Genomic DNA, 17909 nt, shown 5'->3' on the forward strand with positions numbered 1-17909 from the left:
GGGGGTAATGTCCTACTGGGCGGGGGGTAATTGACAGGGGGGTAATTGACAGGAGGGGGGGGGGGGTAATTACTCTGGGGGGTAATGTCGGGGGGAAATATCCGGGGGGTAATTGACAGGGGGGAAATGCCCTGTTCCCGTTTTAATTTAAGGGTCATCTATCTATGACATCCATAATTGAGTCGGTTATAGGCTGTTCCAACTCATTGTGTGGGGAGAAGGGTCCACGCTGTACCTTCCTAACTGCAATATGCTTGTACAGGGGCGTAGCGAGGGGGGGGGGGGCGGGGGGTGCAGACCGCACCGGGTGACACCATTTAGGAGGGTGACACAAAGGCAAAAATAGCAAAATATATAGAGAAAAAGTTGAGGGGGTGGGGGTGCAAATCGAAAGTTTGGGGGGCGGGGTGCAAATCGAAAACTTGAAAGTTTGTCCCCGGGAAGGGTCGCAACGCCTCTGGGGGAGAGGTGACACCATTAAGTGCCGCACCGGGTGACACCCGACCTCGCTACGCCACTGTGCTTGTAGGTTATCAAAACAAAATGCTGTTATCATGTTAACATCATGTATATCATACATTTACACTTCTGTGCACGCTTTTAAGCAACAGATCTTTTCTGTTGTAAATTAAACATTATCAAAACTTTAGAATTGGTGGAATTTAGCTGTTAAGGGCTCTATTTGTTTGTGAATTAATGTTGGTTCATGAAAAAACAATTTCATTCGGGCATTAAAAAGAGGTTATGGTGGTATTGGAGGTAGGACACAATGGTTACTTTAATGCCAATAGTGGTCATATCATTCATTTTTCTGGAGCCAATATGTCGGGAGTCATTTTGTCAAAAGCCAATATGTCGGGAGCCCAATTGCCGGGAGCCAATATGTCGGGAGCCCATTTGTCGGTAGCCAAAATGTCGTGAGCCCATTTGCCGGGAGCCCATTTGTCTTGAGCCCTTATGTCGGGAGCCAATATGTCGGGAGCCGCTTTGTCGGGAGCCAATATGTCCCGAGCCTATTTGTCAGGGGTTAATATGTCGGGAGTCCATTTGTCGGGAGCCTAAATATCGGGAGCCCATTTGTCGGGAGCCTATATGTCGCAAGTCAATATGACGGGAGCCCATTTGACGGGAGCCAATAAGTCGGGGCCCTTTTGACGGGGCTATTTTGACGGGGTCGGTTTGTCGGGAGTCGAGTTGACGGGGTCGTATTAACGGGGCCGTTTTGACGGGGCCGATTTGTCCCGGGCCGTTTTGACAGGGCACCAATTATAAAGATAAGTTAAAATAAATTTTAACAAGTGAACTACAGCTACAGAAAGATTGACAGGTTATCAAAGTATTTTAAAAGAGAAATGTGAGCTAGTTGAAGCTGTAGGGCTTATCTTATCTGTCATTTAGGTTGATGGGGGATTAAGTGTGTGGTCAGTCCCAATGTTAAACAAACATGGCAGATACCACCCCACCAAAGATGAGGTTGGTGTACATTCCTGCTGCATCAGCTGATGTCTTAGCCACTATTGATGAAAATAAATGTACTGTATATAAAATGTAATGAGGCTATATCAAATAAATAAAAAATAATTTGATACTAACAGGATGAAAACAATGCAGCAGCCTTGCTGTTTTACTGGTGCTCACATAGTGAAAGATGTACTGTGAGTCGTCAGGTAACCTGATGTGTCATATCATAGTCTCCTGCATTTTCTTTAAGCTTTGCATGCAGGTACAAATTGAAAGGGCTGTACCTCTGAAGTGAAAAAAAAAATGAAATTACCTGTGAAAATTTTTTCACTTGTCCTTTTTATACAGAACATTGGAACATTTTTGAAATTATTCCAAGTGAAATTTTTTTTATTGTATAACCACCCACTTTGACATAGAACAGTCTGTACCTATCTTACTTTGTTCTTAGCTTTGCTTGCAATGTACTGCTAAAAAGCCTATCTTCTGTAACCAAAGCTTTTTTCCCTTGCTTGCTGTTTCTGTTCACCAGACTGAAAACCCACATTGTAGCCTTCTGTTTTATTGGGATCTGTTAATGAGGCAGGTATGTTGGCTAATGGAATACAGGAATTAAACACCATAGACTTCAAGAATTAACTTTTAAGGTTTTCAAACTGAGTATTTTAAAAGAGAATTCTGAAGTAAAACATTTGGATTTTAAAACCTGACTAGATGTGTTTACAATATCAGCTGGTATGTCAGGAAACAGGGTGCGGGCTTGCATGCTAATGTTAAACTTGCTCATTTTACAGTAATTTTTATTTTATTTTATACGATATAAAATTATAAATATATACTATGGAGTGTGAATGTTTGAAAGTGTTTGTTAGTCTTTATACTTGAGTGGGATATGTTTTTAATTTTATTACTGTCTTCAACCAGTTTTGTTGTCAAACTAACTATTCTGATCATACAATGACAGGTGAGAATTGAAGGGCTGGTAGAAAAGGTGACACAGGAGGAGGCAACTGACTATTTCCACTCCCGGCCCAGAGATAGCCAAATAGGAGCCTGTGTTAGCCAGCAAAGTCAAGTCATCCCAAATAGGAAAGTAAGTCTTTGGTTTTACTCAACCTGTCTAGAGATTTACACCTAAAAATACTTTTTGAAATGACTTTTTAATTAACTGTTGTATTTGTAGATTATAGAAGAGAGAAATTTAGAACTTCAGATGAAATACAGTGACAGTAACACTCCCATTCCCAAACCAGATTACTGGTGAGTTAAGACTTTTTAAATAAGTTTTACCTAGGTCAAAGTGTGTCTGTCTGTGCCTAATCTTGGTCTTCAATTTTGACCTACTTCTAATGTACTGGTTTTGTTAACTTACCAGATAAATGTGGCAATCACAACACAAGAATATCTAGGTTTCAATGTCATTAAATATTTAATGAGCCATGAAAATTTAATTTTAAATCTTTTATTTTTTAATGTTACATTTTAAATGTACTGCTTGACTTAACAATGAGCATTAATTAATTAATTAATTAGCAGTAATTAACAAATAAACTTGCTCATTTTAACCATGTGTTTAATTATTGTTATTTTCTGAAAGTAAGTACATTTCTTACTGAAAGCTTTACATTTTCTTGTACTAAAAACAAACAAATCTCTCTACAGGGGAGGCTACAGAGTTATACCAAATAGATTTGAGTTTTGGCAGGGGCAGACGAACCGACTTCATGATCGAATTGTGTTCCGCAGACCTTTAGATGGTGAACAGTTAAATCCAGATGTTACACACGCCGGAGTGGATGGTTGGGTGTATGAGCGTCTGATGCCATAGGATCTTGTGTCATGTCAGAAGTTTGTGGTTGGGTGTATGAGGGTCTGATGCCATAGGATCTTGTGTCATGTCAGAAGTTTGTGGTTGGGTGTATGAGGGTCTGATGCCATAGGATCTTGTGTCAGAAGTTTGTGGTTGGGTGTATGAGGGTCTGATGCCATAGGATCTTGTGTCATGTCAGAAGTTTGTGGTTGGGTGTATGAGGGTCTGATGCCATAGGATCTTGTGTCAGAAGTTTGTGGTTGGGTGTATGAGGGTCTGATGCCATAGGATCTTGTGTCATGTCAGAAGTTTGTGGTTGGGTGTATGAGGGTCTGATGCCATAGGATCTTGTGTCATGTCAGAAGTTTGTGGTTGGGTGTATGAGGGTCTGATGCCATAGGATCTTGTGTCATGTCAGAAGTTTGTGGTTGGGTGTATGAGGGTATGATGCCATAGGATCTTGTGTCATGTCAGAAGTTTGTGGTTGGGTGTATGAGGGTATGATGCCATAGGATCTTGTGTCATGTCAGAAGTTTGTGGTTGGGTGTATGAGGGTCTGATGCCATAGGATCTTGTGTCAGAAGTTTGTGGTTGGGTGTATGAGGGTCTGATGCCATAGGATCTTGTGTCAGAAGTTTGTGGTTGGGTGTATGAGGGTCTGATGCCATAGGATCTTGTGTCAGAAGTTTGTGGTTGGGTGTATGAGGGTCTGATGCCATAGGATCTTGTGTCATGTCAGAAGTTCGTGGTTGGGTGTATGAGGGTCTGATGCCATAGGATCTTGTGTCATGTCAGAAGTTTGTGGTTGGGTGTATGAGGGTCTGATGCCATAGGATCTTGTGTCATGTCAGAAGTTTGTGGTTGGGTGTATGAGGGTCTGATGCCATATGATCTTGTGTCAGAAGTTTGTGGTTGGGTGTATGAGGGTCTGATGCCATAGGATCTTGTGTCAGAAGTTTGTGGTTGGGTGTATGAGGGTCTGATGCCATAGGATCTTGTGTCAGAAGTTTGTGGTTGGGTGTATGAGGGTCTGATGCCATAGGATCTTGTGTCATGTCAGAAGTTCGTGGTTGGGTGTATGAGGGTCTGATGCCATAGGATCTTGTGTCATGTCAGAAGTTTGTGGTTGGGTGTATGAGGGTCTGATGCCATAGGATCTTGTGTCATGTCAGAAGTTTGTGGTTGGGTGTATGAGGGTCTGATGCCATATGATCTTGTGTCAGAAGTTTGTGGTTGGGTGTATGAGCGTCTGATGCCATAGGATCTTGTGTCATGTCAGAAGTTTGTGGTTGGGTGTATGAGGGTCTGATGCCATAGGATCTTGTGTCATGTCAGAAGTTTGTGGTTGGGTGTATGAGGGTCTGATGCCATAGGATCTTGTGTCATGTCAGAAGTTTGTGGTTGGGTGTATGAGGGTCTGATGCCATAGGATCTTGTGTCAGAAGTTTGTGGTTGGGTGTATGAGGGTCTGATGCCATAGGATCTTGTGTCATGTCAGAAGTTTGTGGTTGGGTGTATGAGGGTCTGATGCCATAGGATCTTGTGTCAGAAGTTTGTGGTTGGGTGTATGAGGGTCTGATGCCATAGGATCTTGTGTCAGAAGTTTGTGGTTGGGTGTATGAACGTCTGATGCCATAGGATCTTGTGTCATGTCAGAAGTTTGTGGTTGGGTGTATGAGCGTCTGATGCCATAGGATCTTGTGTCAGAAGTTTGTGGTTGGGTGTATGAGCGTCTGATGCCATAGGATCTTGTGTCAGAAGTTTGTGGTTGGGTGTATGAGGGTCTGATGCCATAGGATCTTGTGTCATGTCAGAAGTTTGTGGTTGGGTGTATGAGGTCTGATGCCATAGGATCTTGTGTCATGTCAGAAGTTTGTGGTTGGGTGTATGAGGGTCTGATGCCATAGGATCTTGTGTCATGTCAGAAGTTTGTGGTTGGGTGTATGATGGTCTGATGCCATAGGATCTTGTGTCAGAAGTTTGTGGTTGGGTGTATGAAGGTCTGATGCCATAGGATCTTGTGTCATGTCAGAAGTTTGTGGTTGGGTGTATGAAGGTCTGATGCCATAGGATCTTATGTCATGTCAGAAGTTTGTTTTTATGGTTGTGTGTGTAATAAGAAGCTGATTTTGTCTTTTTAAAAGACATGTTTCAAGATTTTATTGTCAAAATATTTTTAAAAAAAACCTACGTATTTTTAATGTTCATCATGGTGTAAAAATAATAAGACCAACTTTTTAATAATATACTTAACCACAAATCTTTCTTTATTGACAATAACATAGTTATTTATTAAATAAATTACAAAAATCTTATTTTTCTGGCAATAGAAAGATTTTATTGAGAAAGCAAATGATTAAAAGTGTTTCGAGGAAAATATTGTTTCAGTTCAGCCTTACTAACTCAATGCAAATTGAGAAAATTGTATGTGTGATTCTATCCACGTGACCAGGCATTGTCTTTCATTCTATGTTGATCCAGGTTGATGTGCATTTATAATCATATTTATTAATAGATTACATTCTTTGTGTTGCTGAAATAAAATATTCTTTTCATGTTTTGAGAACTTGTCTCTACTTTGTGTGGGGTAGGAAAAGCTTTTGGCTAAGATTTAATCTGATAACTGGCATGATGTGTTGTAAAAATGTATCTGACAGATACATGGGTGATCCCTCTAGGAGCCAGACAAAGCTTGTCAGCTGGTCATATTGTCACCACTGTATGTCTGACATTAAGATAAGGCTCATGTTAAACTTCCACTGTAGGATAATGCTCATGTTCAACTTCCACTGTAGGATAAGGCTCATGTTAACTTCCACTGTAGGATAAGGCTCATGTTAAACTTCCACTGTAGGATAAGGCTCATGTTAAACTTCCACTGTAGGATAAGGCTCATGTTAAACTTCCACTGTAAGATAAGGCTCATGTTAAACTTCCACTGTAGGATAAGGCTCATGTTAAACTTCCACTGTAGGATAAGGCTCATGTTAAACTTACACTGTAGGATAAGGCTCATGTTAAACTTAAACCGTAGGATAAGGCTCATGTTAAACTTACACCGTAGGATAAAGCTCATGTTAAACTTACACTGTAAGATAAGGCTCATGTTAAACTTACACTGTAAGATAAGGCTCATGTTAAACTTCCACTGTAGGATAAGGCTCATGTTAAACTTCCACTGTAGGATAAGGCTCATGTTAAACTTCCACTGTAGGATAAGGCTCATGTTAAACTTCCACTGTAAGATAAGGCTCATGTTAAACTTCCACTGTAGGATAAGGCTCATGTTAAACTTCCACTGTAGGATAAGGCTCATGTTAAACTTCCACTGTAGGATAAAGCTCATGTTAAACTTAAACCGTAGGATAAGGCTCATGTTAAACTTACACCGTAGGATAAAGCTCATGTTAAACTTACACTGTAAGATAAGGCTCATGTTAAACTTACACTGTAAGATAAGGCTCATGTTAAACTTCCACTGTAGGATAAAGCTCATGTTAAACCTCCATTGTAGGATAAGGCTCATGTTAAACTTCCACTGTAGGATAAGGCTTATGTTAAACTTACACTGTAGGATAAGGCTCATGTTAAACTTCCACTGTAGGATAAGGCTTATGTTAAACTTCCACTGTAGGATAAGGCTCATGTTAAACTTCTACTGTAGGATAAGGCTCATGTTAAACTTCCACTGTAGGATAAGGCTCATGTTAAACTTCCACTGTAGGATAAGGCTCATGTTAAACTTCCACTGCAGGATAAGGCTCATGTTAAACTTCCACTGTAGGATAAGGCTCATGTTAAACTTCCACTAGGATAAGGCTCATGTTAAACTTACACTGTAGGATAAGGCTCATGTTAAACTTACACTGTAGGATAAGGCTCATGTTAAACTTACACTGTAGGATAAGGCTTATGTTAAACTTACACTGTAGGATAAGGCTCATGCGGACCGCACCGGGTGACACCAGTTGGGGGGGGGGGGGGGTGACACCAAGGCAAAAAAGCAAAATATATACAGAAAACTGATAATTACACTTGATTAAATGATTATTTATAGTGAGTTAAATAGTCTTTTTAGAGCAAAGTTGGCAAATCCCAACAAGGGGGGGGGATGACACCATAACGTAAACCTGCTAATGATAGAGAAAACATGCTACATCCAGCTGTATTTATAACATACTATAGATAAAAATCGTTAGTATTATCTAAGCAGAGTTAAAAGCAATAATCGTGGGAGTTTGGGGGAGGTTTACAATACATCAACTCAACGTTGCAAAATATACCTGAGGAAAACGGTTTGTTTGAGAATCGTAATAACGTATGTGTTAATTCATGTGGGGGGGGGGGGGGGGGGGAAGGGAGGAATTAAATACATCCAGTAAAAATATATTTGTATATATATATATATATATATATATATATATATATATATATATATATATATATATATATATATATATATATATATCTTACGGGGGAGGGGTCAGGTGCCGCACCGGGTTGACACCCGACCCCGCTACGCCTCTGGTTTGAATCCCTGACTTGAATACGAAGGACGTTTCTATCCACCCGTCTAAGTTTAGGGAAAGTAAATGCTATTGGTCATAACGCTGGCCACAATATTCCTTCGTATTCCGAAGCAGCTGAACTCTACTTCATCTGGCCAGTGATCTCCAGGTTTAAAAGGGTAACTTTTTTTTCAGCGGATGGCGTTTTAAAAGCCCAAGATTGGTGTGAAATTACAAGTTATAAGCCCTAACGTTACTTAACAGCAGTGAATCATGCAGTGACTTCCCCTTACCAGATCATAAAAACCACTCAGACCTTTTTCAACTTCAATCCTGCTGACTCATAAAACGTATTATCGTTTCCATATTAGCATCACTTTTTGCAGCTTCATAATTAAGTTGGCTAACCATATTAAAAGTCCATGGTCTAGACCCATCCCATACTTTTGTTCTGCGTTCAAATACTCCATGTCATTAGACACGGCACTCGCCGTAGACATGGGATTATTTTCAAGTGGGTCGGTGACTGGGAAAAAAGAGTTAACGTCAATTAATTGTATAATTAAACACCTGCATAATACCACATCAAGTGACCCAATGAACCTGTCATGTCACATTTTTTGAGCAGTGAGCTGGTGTCAGGTTTTTGACATCTGTGTGTGGTGTCATGTTTAGAACCTCTGTGTGTGGTGTCATGTTTAGAACCTCTGTGTGTGGTGTCATGTTTAGAACCTCTGTGTGTGTTGTCATGTTTAGAACCTCTGTGTGTGTTGTTATATTTAGAACCTCTGTGTGTGGTGTCATGTTTAGAACCCCTGTGTGTGGTGTCATGTTTAGAACCTCTGTGTGTGGTGTCATGTTTAGAACCTCTGTGTGTGGTGTCATGTTTAGAACCTCTGTGTGTGGTGTCATGTTTAGAACCTCTGTGTGTGGTGTCATGTTTAGAACCTCTGTGTGTGGTGTCATGTTTAGAACCTCTGTGTGTGGTGTCATGTTTAGAACCTCTGTGTGTGGTGTCATGTTTAGAACCCCTGTGTGTGGTGTCATGTTTAGAGCCACTGTGTGTGGTGTAAGGTTTAGAACCTCTGTGTGTGGTGTCATGTTTAGAACCTGTGTGTGGTGTCATGTTTAGAACCTCTGTGAAGTGTCATGTTTAGAACCTGTGTGTGGTGTCATGTTTAGAACCTCTGTGTGGTGTCATGTTTAGAGCCACTGTGTGGTGTCATGTTTAGAACCTCTGTGTGTGTGTGTCATGTTTAGAACCTCTGTGTGTGGTGTCATGTTTAGAACCCCTGTGTGTGGTGTCATGTTTAGAACCTCTGTGTGGTGTCATGTTTAGAACCCCTGTGTGTGGTGTCATGTTTAGAACCTCTGTGTGTGGTGTCATGTTTAGAACCTCTGTGTGTGGTGTCATGTTTAGAACCTCTGTGTGTGGTGTCATGTTTAGAACCCCTGTGTGTGGTGTCATGTTTAGAGCCACTGTGTGTGGTGTAAGGTTTAGAACCTCTGTGTGGTGTCATGTTTAGAGCCACTGTGTGGTGTCATGTTTAAAACCTCTGTGTGTGGTGTCATGTTTAGAACCCCTGTGTGTGGTGTCATGTTTAGAGCCTCTGTGTGTGTGTGTGGTGTCATGTTTAGAACCTCTGTGTGTGGTGTCATGTTTAGAACCTCTGTGTGTGGTGTCATGTTTAGAACCTCTGTGTGGTGTAAGGTTTAGAACCTCTGTGTGTGGTGTCATGTTTAGAACCCCTGTGTGTGGTGTCATGTTTAGAGCCTCTGTGTGTGGTGTCAGGTTTAGAACCTCTGTGTGTGGTGTCATGTTTAGAACCTGTGTATGGTGTCATGTTTAGAACCTGTGTGTGGTGTCATGTTTAGAACCTCTGAGTGTGGTGTCATGTTTAGAACCTCTGTGTGTGGTGTCATGTTTAGAACCTGTGTGTGGTGTCATGTTTAGAACCTCTGTGTGTGGTGTCATGTTTAGAACCCTAGTGTGTGGTGTCATGTTTAGAGCCACTGTGTGTGGTGTCATGTTTAGAACCCCTATGTGTGGTGTCATGTTTAGAACCTGTGTGTATGTGGTGTCATGTTTAGAACCTCTGTGTGGTGTCATGTTTAGAGCCTCTGTGTGTGGTGTCATGTTTAGAACCCCTGTGTGTGGTGTCATGTTTAGAACCTCTGTGTGTGGTGTCATGTTTAGAGCCACTGTGTGGTGTCATGTTTAGAGCCTCTGTGTGATGTCATGTTTAGAACCTCTGTGTGTGGTGTCATGTTTAGAACCTCTGTGTGTGGTGTCATGTTTAGAACCTCTGTGTGTGGTGTCATGTTTAGAACCTCTGTGTATGGTGTCATGTTTAGAACCCCTGTGTGTGTGGTGTCATGTTTAGAACCTCTGTCTGTGGTGTCATGTTTAGAACCTCTGTCTGTGGTGTCATGTTTAGAACCTGTGTGTGTGGTGTCATGTTTAGAACCTCTGTGTGTGGTGTTAGGTATAGAACCTCTGTATGCAGTAAGCTGGTGTCTTCTAAATACATGCAAGATGTCCATTATCCCCGAGTTCTGAAACGCCCATGAATGAATATTAAACATCTGCCACGAAATAGTAATACATTATCCTTTTTCCGGAGTATGTTAATTTAAATACTTTATGTCAAGTTGTAAAGGTTTAGTCTTCGTATAAATAACACGCTTGACAGTCGTCTATTTCATGTACGACTGACATTCATTATTCACCTTAGGTTCACACATTTTATTATATATATATATATATATATATATATATATATATATATATATATATATATATATATATATATATATATATATATATATATATAATTCTGTCTGTCACAGCGGCCTATATTTGCCATTGACTTGGTGCTCGGGGTTGTGTGTCCATCAGATGACCACCAAACCAGCTGGACACGAAGAGCGTGAAACGTTAGCCATGGATGACGTGATGTCTCTGGAGCCGTTTGGCCAGTTCCAAGCGTGGTTTGAGCAGGCCAAATCTACCGAAGGCATGTTGGACGCCAATCTTATGTCTTTAGCTACTGCCACAAGGTAGGTTCCAAATTTACTTGCATGATAGGTGATCAAATATTCTTACATGATTGGTGATCAAGTATGCTTAAATTATTGGAGATCAAACGTTACATGCTTGTTGAATGACCAAAAATACTATCCGAGGCTCGATATTTCAGGGACGGCAAACCTTCTGTCAGGATAGTGCTCATGAAAGACTTTGACAAAAGAGGGATTGTATTTTACACAATCTATGGGAGTCGTAAGACAGCAGAACTGGTGAGTTGAGTCGTAAGACAGCAGAACTGGTGAGTTGGGTCGTAAGACAGCAGAACTGGTGAGTTGGGTGGTAAGACAGCAGAACTGGTGAGTTGGGTCGTAAGACAGCAGAACTGGTGAGTTGGGTGGTAAGACAGCAGAACTGGTGAGTTGAGTCGTAAGACAGCAGAACTGGTGAGTTGTTTTTGATATTTAAAAACAAAAAAAATCCGTGTGTTTAACAACGTACGAGTACACGACTCAAACTTGACCGTGTGTTTAACAACGTACGAGTACACGACTCAAACTTGACCGTGTATTTAACAACGCACAAGTACACGACTCAAACTTGACCGTGTGTTTAACAACGTACGAGTACACGACTCAAACTTGACCGTGTGTTTAATAACGTACGAGTACACGACTCAAACTTGACCGTGTGTTTAACAACGTACGAGTACACGACTCAAACTTGACCGTGTGTTTAACAACGTACCAGTACACGACTCAAACTTGACCGTGTGTTTAACAACGTACGAGTACACGACTCAAACTTGGTCAACAGGACGACAACAACTCGGTGGCGCTACTCTTCTACTGGTGTTCCTGCAATGATTCGCTAGGCCGCCAGGTAAGACACGAATTTGTTGCCCTCTTTATTTTGTTTTCCCACATTGTTGTTGCCCTCTGTATTTTGTTTCCCCACATTGTTGTTGCCCTCTGTATTTTGTTTTTGCAGATTGTTGTTGCCCACTATATTTTGTTTTCCTAGTTGCACTTAAACTTTTACCGCTTTACTCACGGTTCAAACTTTACTCTCGCGCAATGTTTTACGCTCTATATTTGCTGTGTCCTTATTCTCGCACAATGTTTTACGCTCTATATTTGCTGCGTCCTTATTCTCGCGCCATGTTTTACGCTCTATATTTGCTGCGTCCTTCTCATTTGATGTTCTCGCGCAATGTTTTACGCTCTATATTTGCTGCGTCCTTGTTCTCGCGCAATGTTTTACGCTCTATATTTGCTGCGTCCTTGTTCTCGCGAAATGTTTTACGCTCTATATTTGCTGCGTCCTTCTCATTTGATGTTCTCGCGCAATGTTTTACGCTCTATATTTGCTGCGTCCTTGTTCTCGCGCAATGTTTTACGCTCTATATTTGCTGCGTCCTTGTTCTCGCGCAATGTTTTACGCTCTATATTTGCTGCGTCCTTATTCTCGCGAAATGTTTTACGCTCTATATTTGCTGCGTCCTTCTCATTTGATGTTCTCGCACAATGTTTTACGCTCTATATTTGCTGCGTCCTTCTCATTTGAGGTTCGAGTTGAAGGCCGGATAGAAAAGATCAACGAGGACGACGGTACCGAATATTTCCACTCCCGACCAAGGGATGCACAAATCGTTGCCTGGGCTAGTCGTCAGAGTCAGCTGATCCAGAACAAAAAGGTCAGTTGTAGAGAGGGACATGACGTCACGGGGGGGGGGGGGGGTATGTCCGCACAATATCTTCAACATTTACACTGAGAAAAACGTCTTGTACTGTTAAATGATGTACTGGGTAGTTAAACACTTTGTTGTTCACATCAACGTCAGCCAACCACAAGAGTGAAGAATGACACCAAAATGAACAAAAAGCTAATTGCAAGCCCCCGTAATTTCATCGTTATGTACATTATTTTTTTCCGAGTATCTCCCCGAGGGGGATGGGGGTGGGTTGGATGGTGGACGAGATGAAGTTTTTAAAGTACGCCCCTCCGGGTGCTTCAATCGCCAATCCATCCCCTTCCTTATAAAAATGAGAGGAATCCAGATAACATTCTTATGGCAGTTCAAAGGATGGACCTAGCGGATCCCCCTTCTACCTCTTCTCAAAAAGTTTACAATATAAAGCTATGCAGATACAATAGGAAATACAGCATGAATACTAATTTAAACGTCTGTTGTTTTTTTTGCAGATGTTAGATGAAAGAAATCTTGAACAAAGAATGAAGTACGGAGACAATGAACTTGTTATCCCCAAACCAGAATACTGGTAAGTTTGAATTCAGTACATGCATTCGGCAGAGAGCATAAAAGCAAAGACGTCACGGTAGAAATACCAAATTGGTTTATTAATAGATTAGATGTTCCCAGCAACTACTACCCATGTTCCCAGCAACTACTACCCATGTTCCCAGAAACTACTACCCATGTTCCCAGCAACTACTACCCATGTTCCCAGCAACTACTTCCCATGTTCCCACAACTACTACCCATGCTCCCACAACTACTACCCATGTTCCCAGCAACTACTTCCCATGTTCCCACAACTACTACCCATGTTCCCACAACTACTACCCATGTTCCCAGCAACTACTTCCCATGTTCCCACAACTACTACCCATGTTCCCACAACTACTACCCATGTTCCCACAACTACTACCCATGTTCCCACAACTACTACCCATGTTCCCAGCAACTACTACCCATGTTCCCAGCAACTACTTCCCATGTTCCATGCATGTTCTCGACAATCCTTATTTTTTTCCGTTTAATCTTTATGTATTAATGACATTGTACTTCAAATGTAAATTGACGGACTTTCTCTACAGGGGAGGCTACAGAGTTATACCAAATAGATTTGAGTTTTGGCAGGGGCAGACAAACCGACTTCATGATCGAATTGTGTTCCGCAGACCTTTGGATGGTGAACAGTTAAACACAGATGTTACTCACGCCGGAGTGGATGGTTGGGTGTATGAGCGTCTGATGCCATAGAATCTTATGTCAGAAGTTTGTGGTTGGGTGTATGAGCGTCTGATGCCATAGGATCTTGTGTCATGTCAGAAGTTTGTGGTTGGGTGTATGAGGGTCTGATGCCATAGGATCTTGTGTCAGAAGTTTGTGGTTGGGTGTATGAGGGTCTGATGCCATAGGATCTTATGTCATGTCAGAAGTTTGTGGTTGGGTGTATGAGGGTCTGATGCCATAGGATCTTGTGTCAGAAGTTTGTGGTTGGGTGTATGAGCGTCTGATGCCATAGGATCTTGTGTCAGAAGTTTGTGGTTGGGTGTATGAGGGTCTGATGCCATAGGATCTTGTGTCATGTCAGAAGTTTGTGGTTGGGTGTATGAGGGTCTGATGCCATAGGATCTTGTGTCAGAAGTTTGTGGTTGGGTGTATGAGGGTCTGATGCCATAGGATCTTGTGTCAGAAGTTTGTGGTTGTGTGTATGAGGGTCTGATGCCATAGGATCTTGTGTCAGAAGTTTGTGGTTGGGTGTATGAGGGTCTGATGCCATAGGATCTTGTGTCAGAAGTTTGTGGTTGGGTGTATGAGGGTCTGATGCCATAGGATCTTGTGTCAGAAGTTTGTGGTTGGATGTATGAGGGTCTGATGCCATAGGATCTTGTGTCAGAAGTTTGTGGTTGGGTGTATGAGCGTCTGATGCCATAGGATCTTGTGTCATGTCAGAAGTTTGTGGTTGGGTGTATGAGGGTCTGATGCCATAGGATCTTGTGTCATGTCAGAAGTTTGTGGTTGGGTGTATGAGCGTCTGATGCCATAGGATCTTGTGTCATGTCAGAAGTTTGTGGTTGGGTGTATGAGGGTCTGATGCCATAGGATCTTGTGTCAGAAGTTTGTGGTTGGGTGTATGAGGGTCTGATGCCATAGGATCTTGTGTCATGTCAGAAGTTTGTGGTTGGGTGTATGAGGGTCTGATGCCATAGGATCTTGTGTCAGAAGTTTGTGGTTGGGTGTATGAGGGTATGATGCCATAGGATCTTATGTCATGTCAGAAGTTTGTGGTTGGGTGTATGAGGGTCTGATGCCATAGGATTTTATGTCATGTCAGAAGTTTGTGGTTGGGTGTATGAGGGTCTGATGCCATAGGATCTTGTGTCATGTCAGAAGTTTGTGGTTGGGTGTATGAGGGTCTGATGCCATAGGATCTTGTGTCATGTCAGAAGTTTGTGGTTGGGTGTATGAGGGTCTGATGCCATAGGATCTTGTGTCATGTCAGAAGTTTGTGGTTGGGTGTATGAGCGTCTGATGCCATAGGATCTTGTGTCAGAAGTTTGTGGTTGGGTGTATGAGCGTCTGATGCCATAGGATCTTGTGTCATGTCAGAAGTTTGTGGTTGGGTGTATGAGGGTCTGATGCCATAGGATCTTGTGTCAGAAGTTTGTGGTTGGGTGTATGAGTGTCTGATGCCATAAGATCTTGTGTCAGAAGTTTGTGGTTGGGTGTATGAGCGTCTGATGCCATAGGATCTTGTGTCAGAAGTTTGTGGTTGGGTGTATGAGCGTCTGATGCCATAGGATCTTGTGTCAGAAGTTTGTGGTTGGGTGTATGAGGGTCTGATGCCATAAGATCTTGTGTCAGAAGTTTGTGGTTGGGTGTATGAGCGTCTGATGCCATAGGATCTTGTGTCATGTCAGAAGTTTGTGGTTGGGTGTATGAGCGTCTGATGCCATAGGATCTTGTGTCATGTCAGAAGTTTGTGGTTGGGTGTATGAGGGTCTGATGCCATAGGATCTTGTGTCAGAAGTTTGTGGTTGGGTGTATGAGGGTCTGATGCCATAGGATCTTGTGTCATGTCAGAAGTTCGTGGTTGGGTGTATGAGGGTCTGATGCCATAGGATCTTGTGTCAGAAGTTTGTGGTTGGGTGTATGAGGGTCTGATGCCATAGGATCTTGTGTCATGTCAGAAGTTTGTGGTTGGGTGTATGAGGGTCTGATGCCATAGGATCTTGTGTCATGTCAGAAGTTCGTGGTTGGGTGTATGAGGGTCTGATGCCATAGGATCTTGTGTCATGTCAGAAGTTTGTGGTTGGGTGTATGAGGGTCTGATGCCATAGGATCTTGTGTCATGTCAGAAGTTTGTGGTTGGGTGTATGAGGGTCTGATGCCATAGGATCTTGTGTCATGTCAGAAGTTTGTGGTTGGGTGTATGAGCGTCTGATGCCATAGGATCTTGTGTCATGTTAGAAGTTTGTGGTTGGGTGTATGAGGGTCTGATGCCATAGGATCTTGTGTCAGAAGTTTGTGGTTGGGTGTATGAGGGTCTGATGCCATAGGATCTTGTGTCAGAAGTTTGTGGTTGGGTGTATGAGGGTCTGATGCCATAGGATCTTATGTCATGTCAGAAGTTTGTGGTTGGGTGTATGAGGGTCTGATGCCATAGGATCTTGTGTCAGAAGTTTGTGGTTGGGTGTATGAGGGTCTGATGCCATAGGATCTTGTGTCAGAAGTTTGTGGTTGGGTGTATGAGGGTCTGATGCCATAGGATCTTGTGTCAGAAGTTTGTGGTTGGGTGTATGAGGGTCTGATGCCATAGGATCTTATGTCATGTCAGAAGTTTGTGGTTGGGTGTATGAGGGTCTGATGCCATAGGATCTTGTGTCATGTCAGTAGTTTGTGGTTGGGAGTATGAGGGTCTGATGCCATAGGATCTTGTGTCATGTCAGAAGTTTGTGGTTGGGTGTATGAGGGTCTGATGCCATAAGATCTTGTGTCATGTCAGAAGTTTGTGGTTGGGTGTATGAGGGTCTGATGCCATAGGATCTTGTGTCAGAAGTTTGTGGTTGGGTGTATGAGGGTCTGATGCCATAAGATCTTGTGTCATGTCAGAAGTTTGTGGTTGGGTGTATGAGGGTCTGATGCCATAGGATCTTGTGTCAGAAGTTTGTGGTTGGGTGTATGAGGGTCTGATGCCATAGGATCTTGTGTCAGAAGTTTGTGGTTGGGTGTATGAGGGTCTGATGCCATAAGATCTTGTGTCAGAAGTTTGTGGTTGGGTGTATGAGCGTCTGATGCCATAGGATCTTGTGTCAGAAGTTTGTGGTTGGGTGTATGATCGTCTGATGCCATAGGATCTTGTGTCAGAAGTTTGTGGTTGGGTGTATGAGGGTCTGATGCCATAAGATCTTGTGTCAGAAGTTTGTGGTTGGGTGTATGAGCGTCTGATTCCATAGGATCTTGTGTCATGTCAGAAGTTTGTGGTTGGGTGTATGAGGGTCTGATGCCATAGGATCGTGTGTCATGTCAGAAGTTTGTGGTTGGGTGTATGAGGGTCTGATGCCATAGGATCTTGTGTCATGTCAGAAGTTTGTGGTTGGGTGTATGAGGGTCTGATGCCATAGGATCTTGTGTCATGTCAGAAGTTTGTGGTTGGGTGTATGAGGGTCTGATGCCATAAGATCCTGTGTCAGAAGTTTGTGGTTGGGTGTATGAGGGTCTGATGCCATAGGATCTTGTGTCAGAAGTTTGTGGTTGGGTGTATGAGCGTCTGATGCCATAGGATCTTGTGTCATGTCAGAAGTTTGTGGTTGGGTGTATGAGGGTCTGATGCCATAGGATCTTATGTCATGTCAGAAGTTTGTGGTTGGGTGTATGAGCGTCTGATGCCATAGGATCTTGTGTCATGTCAGAAGTTTGTGGTTGGGTGTATGAGGGTCTGATGCCATAGGATCTTATGTCATGTCAGAAGTTTGTGGTTGGGTGTATGAGCGTCTGATGCCATAGGATCTTGTGTCATGTCAGAAGTTTGTGGTTGGGTGTATGAGCGTCTGATGCCATAGGATCTTGTGTCATGTCAGAAGTTTGTGGTTGGGTGTATGAGGGTCTGATGCCATAGGATCTTGTGTCATGTCAGAAGTTTGTGGTTGGGTGTATGAGGGTCTGATGCCATAGGATCTTATGTCAGAAGTTTGTGGTTGGGTGCCATAGGATCTTGTATTATATCGGAACTGATTTCAAACAGATAAATACATTTTGTAGTTTGTAATTTCACACAGATTATTAATTGTTAATTATTGATTATGAAGTATGTTATTAAAGTACCTAATTGTGGAATAGTCGTGAACATTC

At 42.3% G+C, this 17909-nt stretch overlaps 3 protein-coding genes and 1 long non-coding RNA gene across 10 annotated transcripts in view; 3 read left to right on the top strand and 1 right to left on the bottom strand.

The window, feature by feature from the left end:
* The window catches only part of LOC131957739 (pyridoxine/pyridoxamine 5'-phosphate oxidase), a 13468-nt gene extending 9760 nt beyond the window's left edge, over positions 1-3708 (top strand). For 4 of the 7 annotated variants that reach the window (XM_059322494.1, XM_059322493.1, XM_059322492.1 and 1 more), the window contains 5 exons: positions 1596-1667; positions 1994-2047; positions 2426-2554; positions 2645-2721; positions 3124-3708. In XM_059322494.1, coding sequence (XP_059178477.1) covers positions 1596-1667; positions 1994-2047; positions 2426-2554; positions 2645-2721; positions 3124-3289 — 498 coding nt within the window. In that variant the 3' untranslated portion in view covers positions 3290-3708. The remainder of the gene's footprint in view (positions 1-1595; positions 1668-1993; positions 2048-2425; positions 2555-2644; positions 2722-3123) is intronic. The other 3 variants (XM_059322495.1, XM_059322496.1, XM_059322497.1) reach the window with 3 other exon arrangements.
* A 1406-nt stretch (positions 3709-5114) lies between these two features.
* Positions 5115-5831, top strand: LOC131957743 (uncharacterized). The gene is made up of 2 exons (XR_009389126.1): positions 5115-5271; positions 5328-5831. It is a non-coding gene; the product is annotated as an uncharacterized LOC131957743 (long non-coding RNA).
* A 243-nt stretch (positions 5832-6074) lies between these two features.
* On the bottom strand, positions 6075-6917 carry LOC131957745 (uncharacterized). Its single transcript, XM_059322505.1, has one exon. It carries the CDS (start codon positions 6915-6917, stop codon positions 6075-6077), a length of 843 nt encoding a protein of 280 aa, XP_059178488.1.
* Positions 6918-10466: 3549 nt separating this feature from the next.
* Positions 10467-13970, top strand: LOC131957742 (pyridoxine/pyridoxamine 5'-phosphate oxidase). Its single transcript, XM_059322503.1, has 7 exons — positions 10467-10514; positions 10630-10839; positions 10980-11079; positions 11624-11689; positions 12375-12503; positions 13013-13089; positions 13649-13970. The coding sequence occupies exons 2-7, from the start codon at positions 10679-10681 to the stop codon at positions 13812-13814; spliced, it is 699 nt and encodes a 232-aa protein (XP_059178486.1). The 5' UTR covers positions 10467-10514; positions 10630-10678; the 3' UTR covers positions 13815-13970.
* Positions 13971-17909: the final 3939 nt, after the last annotated feature.

Source organism: Physella acuta, unplaced genomic scaffold (assembly GCF_028476545.2).
Source record: "Physella acuta isolate Inbredline_101_S28 unplaced genomic scaffold, ASM2847654v3 ptg001261l, whole genome shotgun sequence".
NCBI lineage: Eukaryota > Metazoa > Mollusca > Gastropoda > Physidae > Physella > Physella acuta.

Excerpts from the sequence above, each read along its gene's own strand:
- LOC131957745 (XM_059322505.1), bottom strand. The coding sequence starts at position 6,917 with ATGAGCCTTATCCTACAGTGGAAGTTTAACATAAGCCTTATCCTACAG.
- LOC131957742 (XM_059322503.1), top strand. The coding sequence starts at position 10,679 with ATGACCACCAAACCAGCTGGACACGAAGAGCGTGAAACGTTAGCCATG. Across the intron at positions 12,504-13,012 it reads AGCTGATCCAGAACAAAAAG|ATGTTAGATGAAAGAAATCT; the intron begins GTCAGTTGTAGA and ends TTTTTTTTGCAG. Across the intron at positions 13,090-13,648 it reads ATCCCCAAACCAGAATACTG|GGGAGGCTACAGAGTTATAC; the intron begins GTAAGTTTGAAT and ends CTTTCTCTACAG.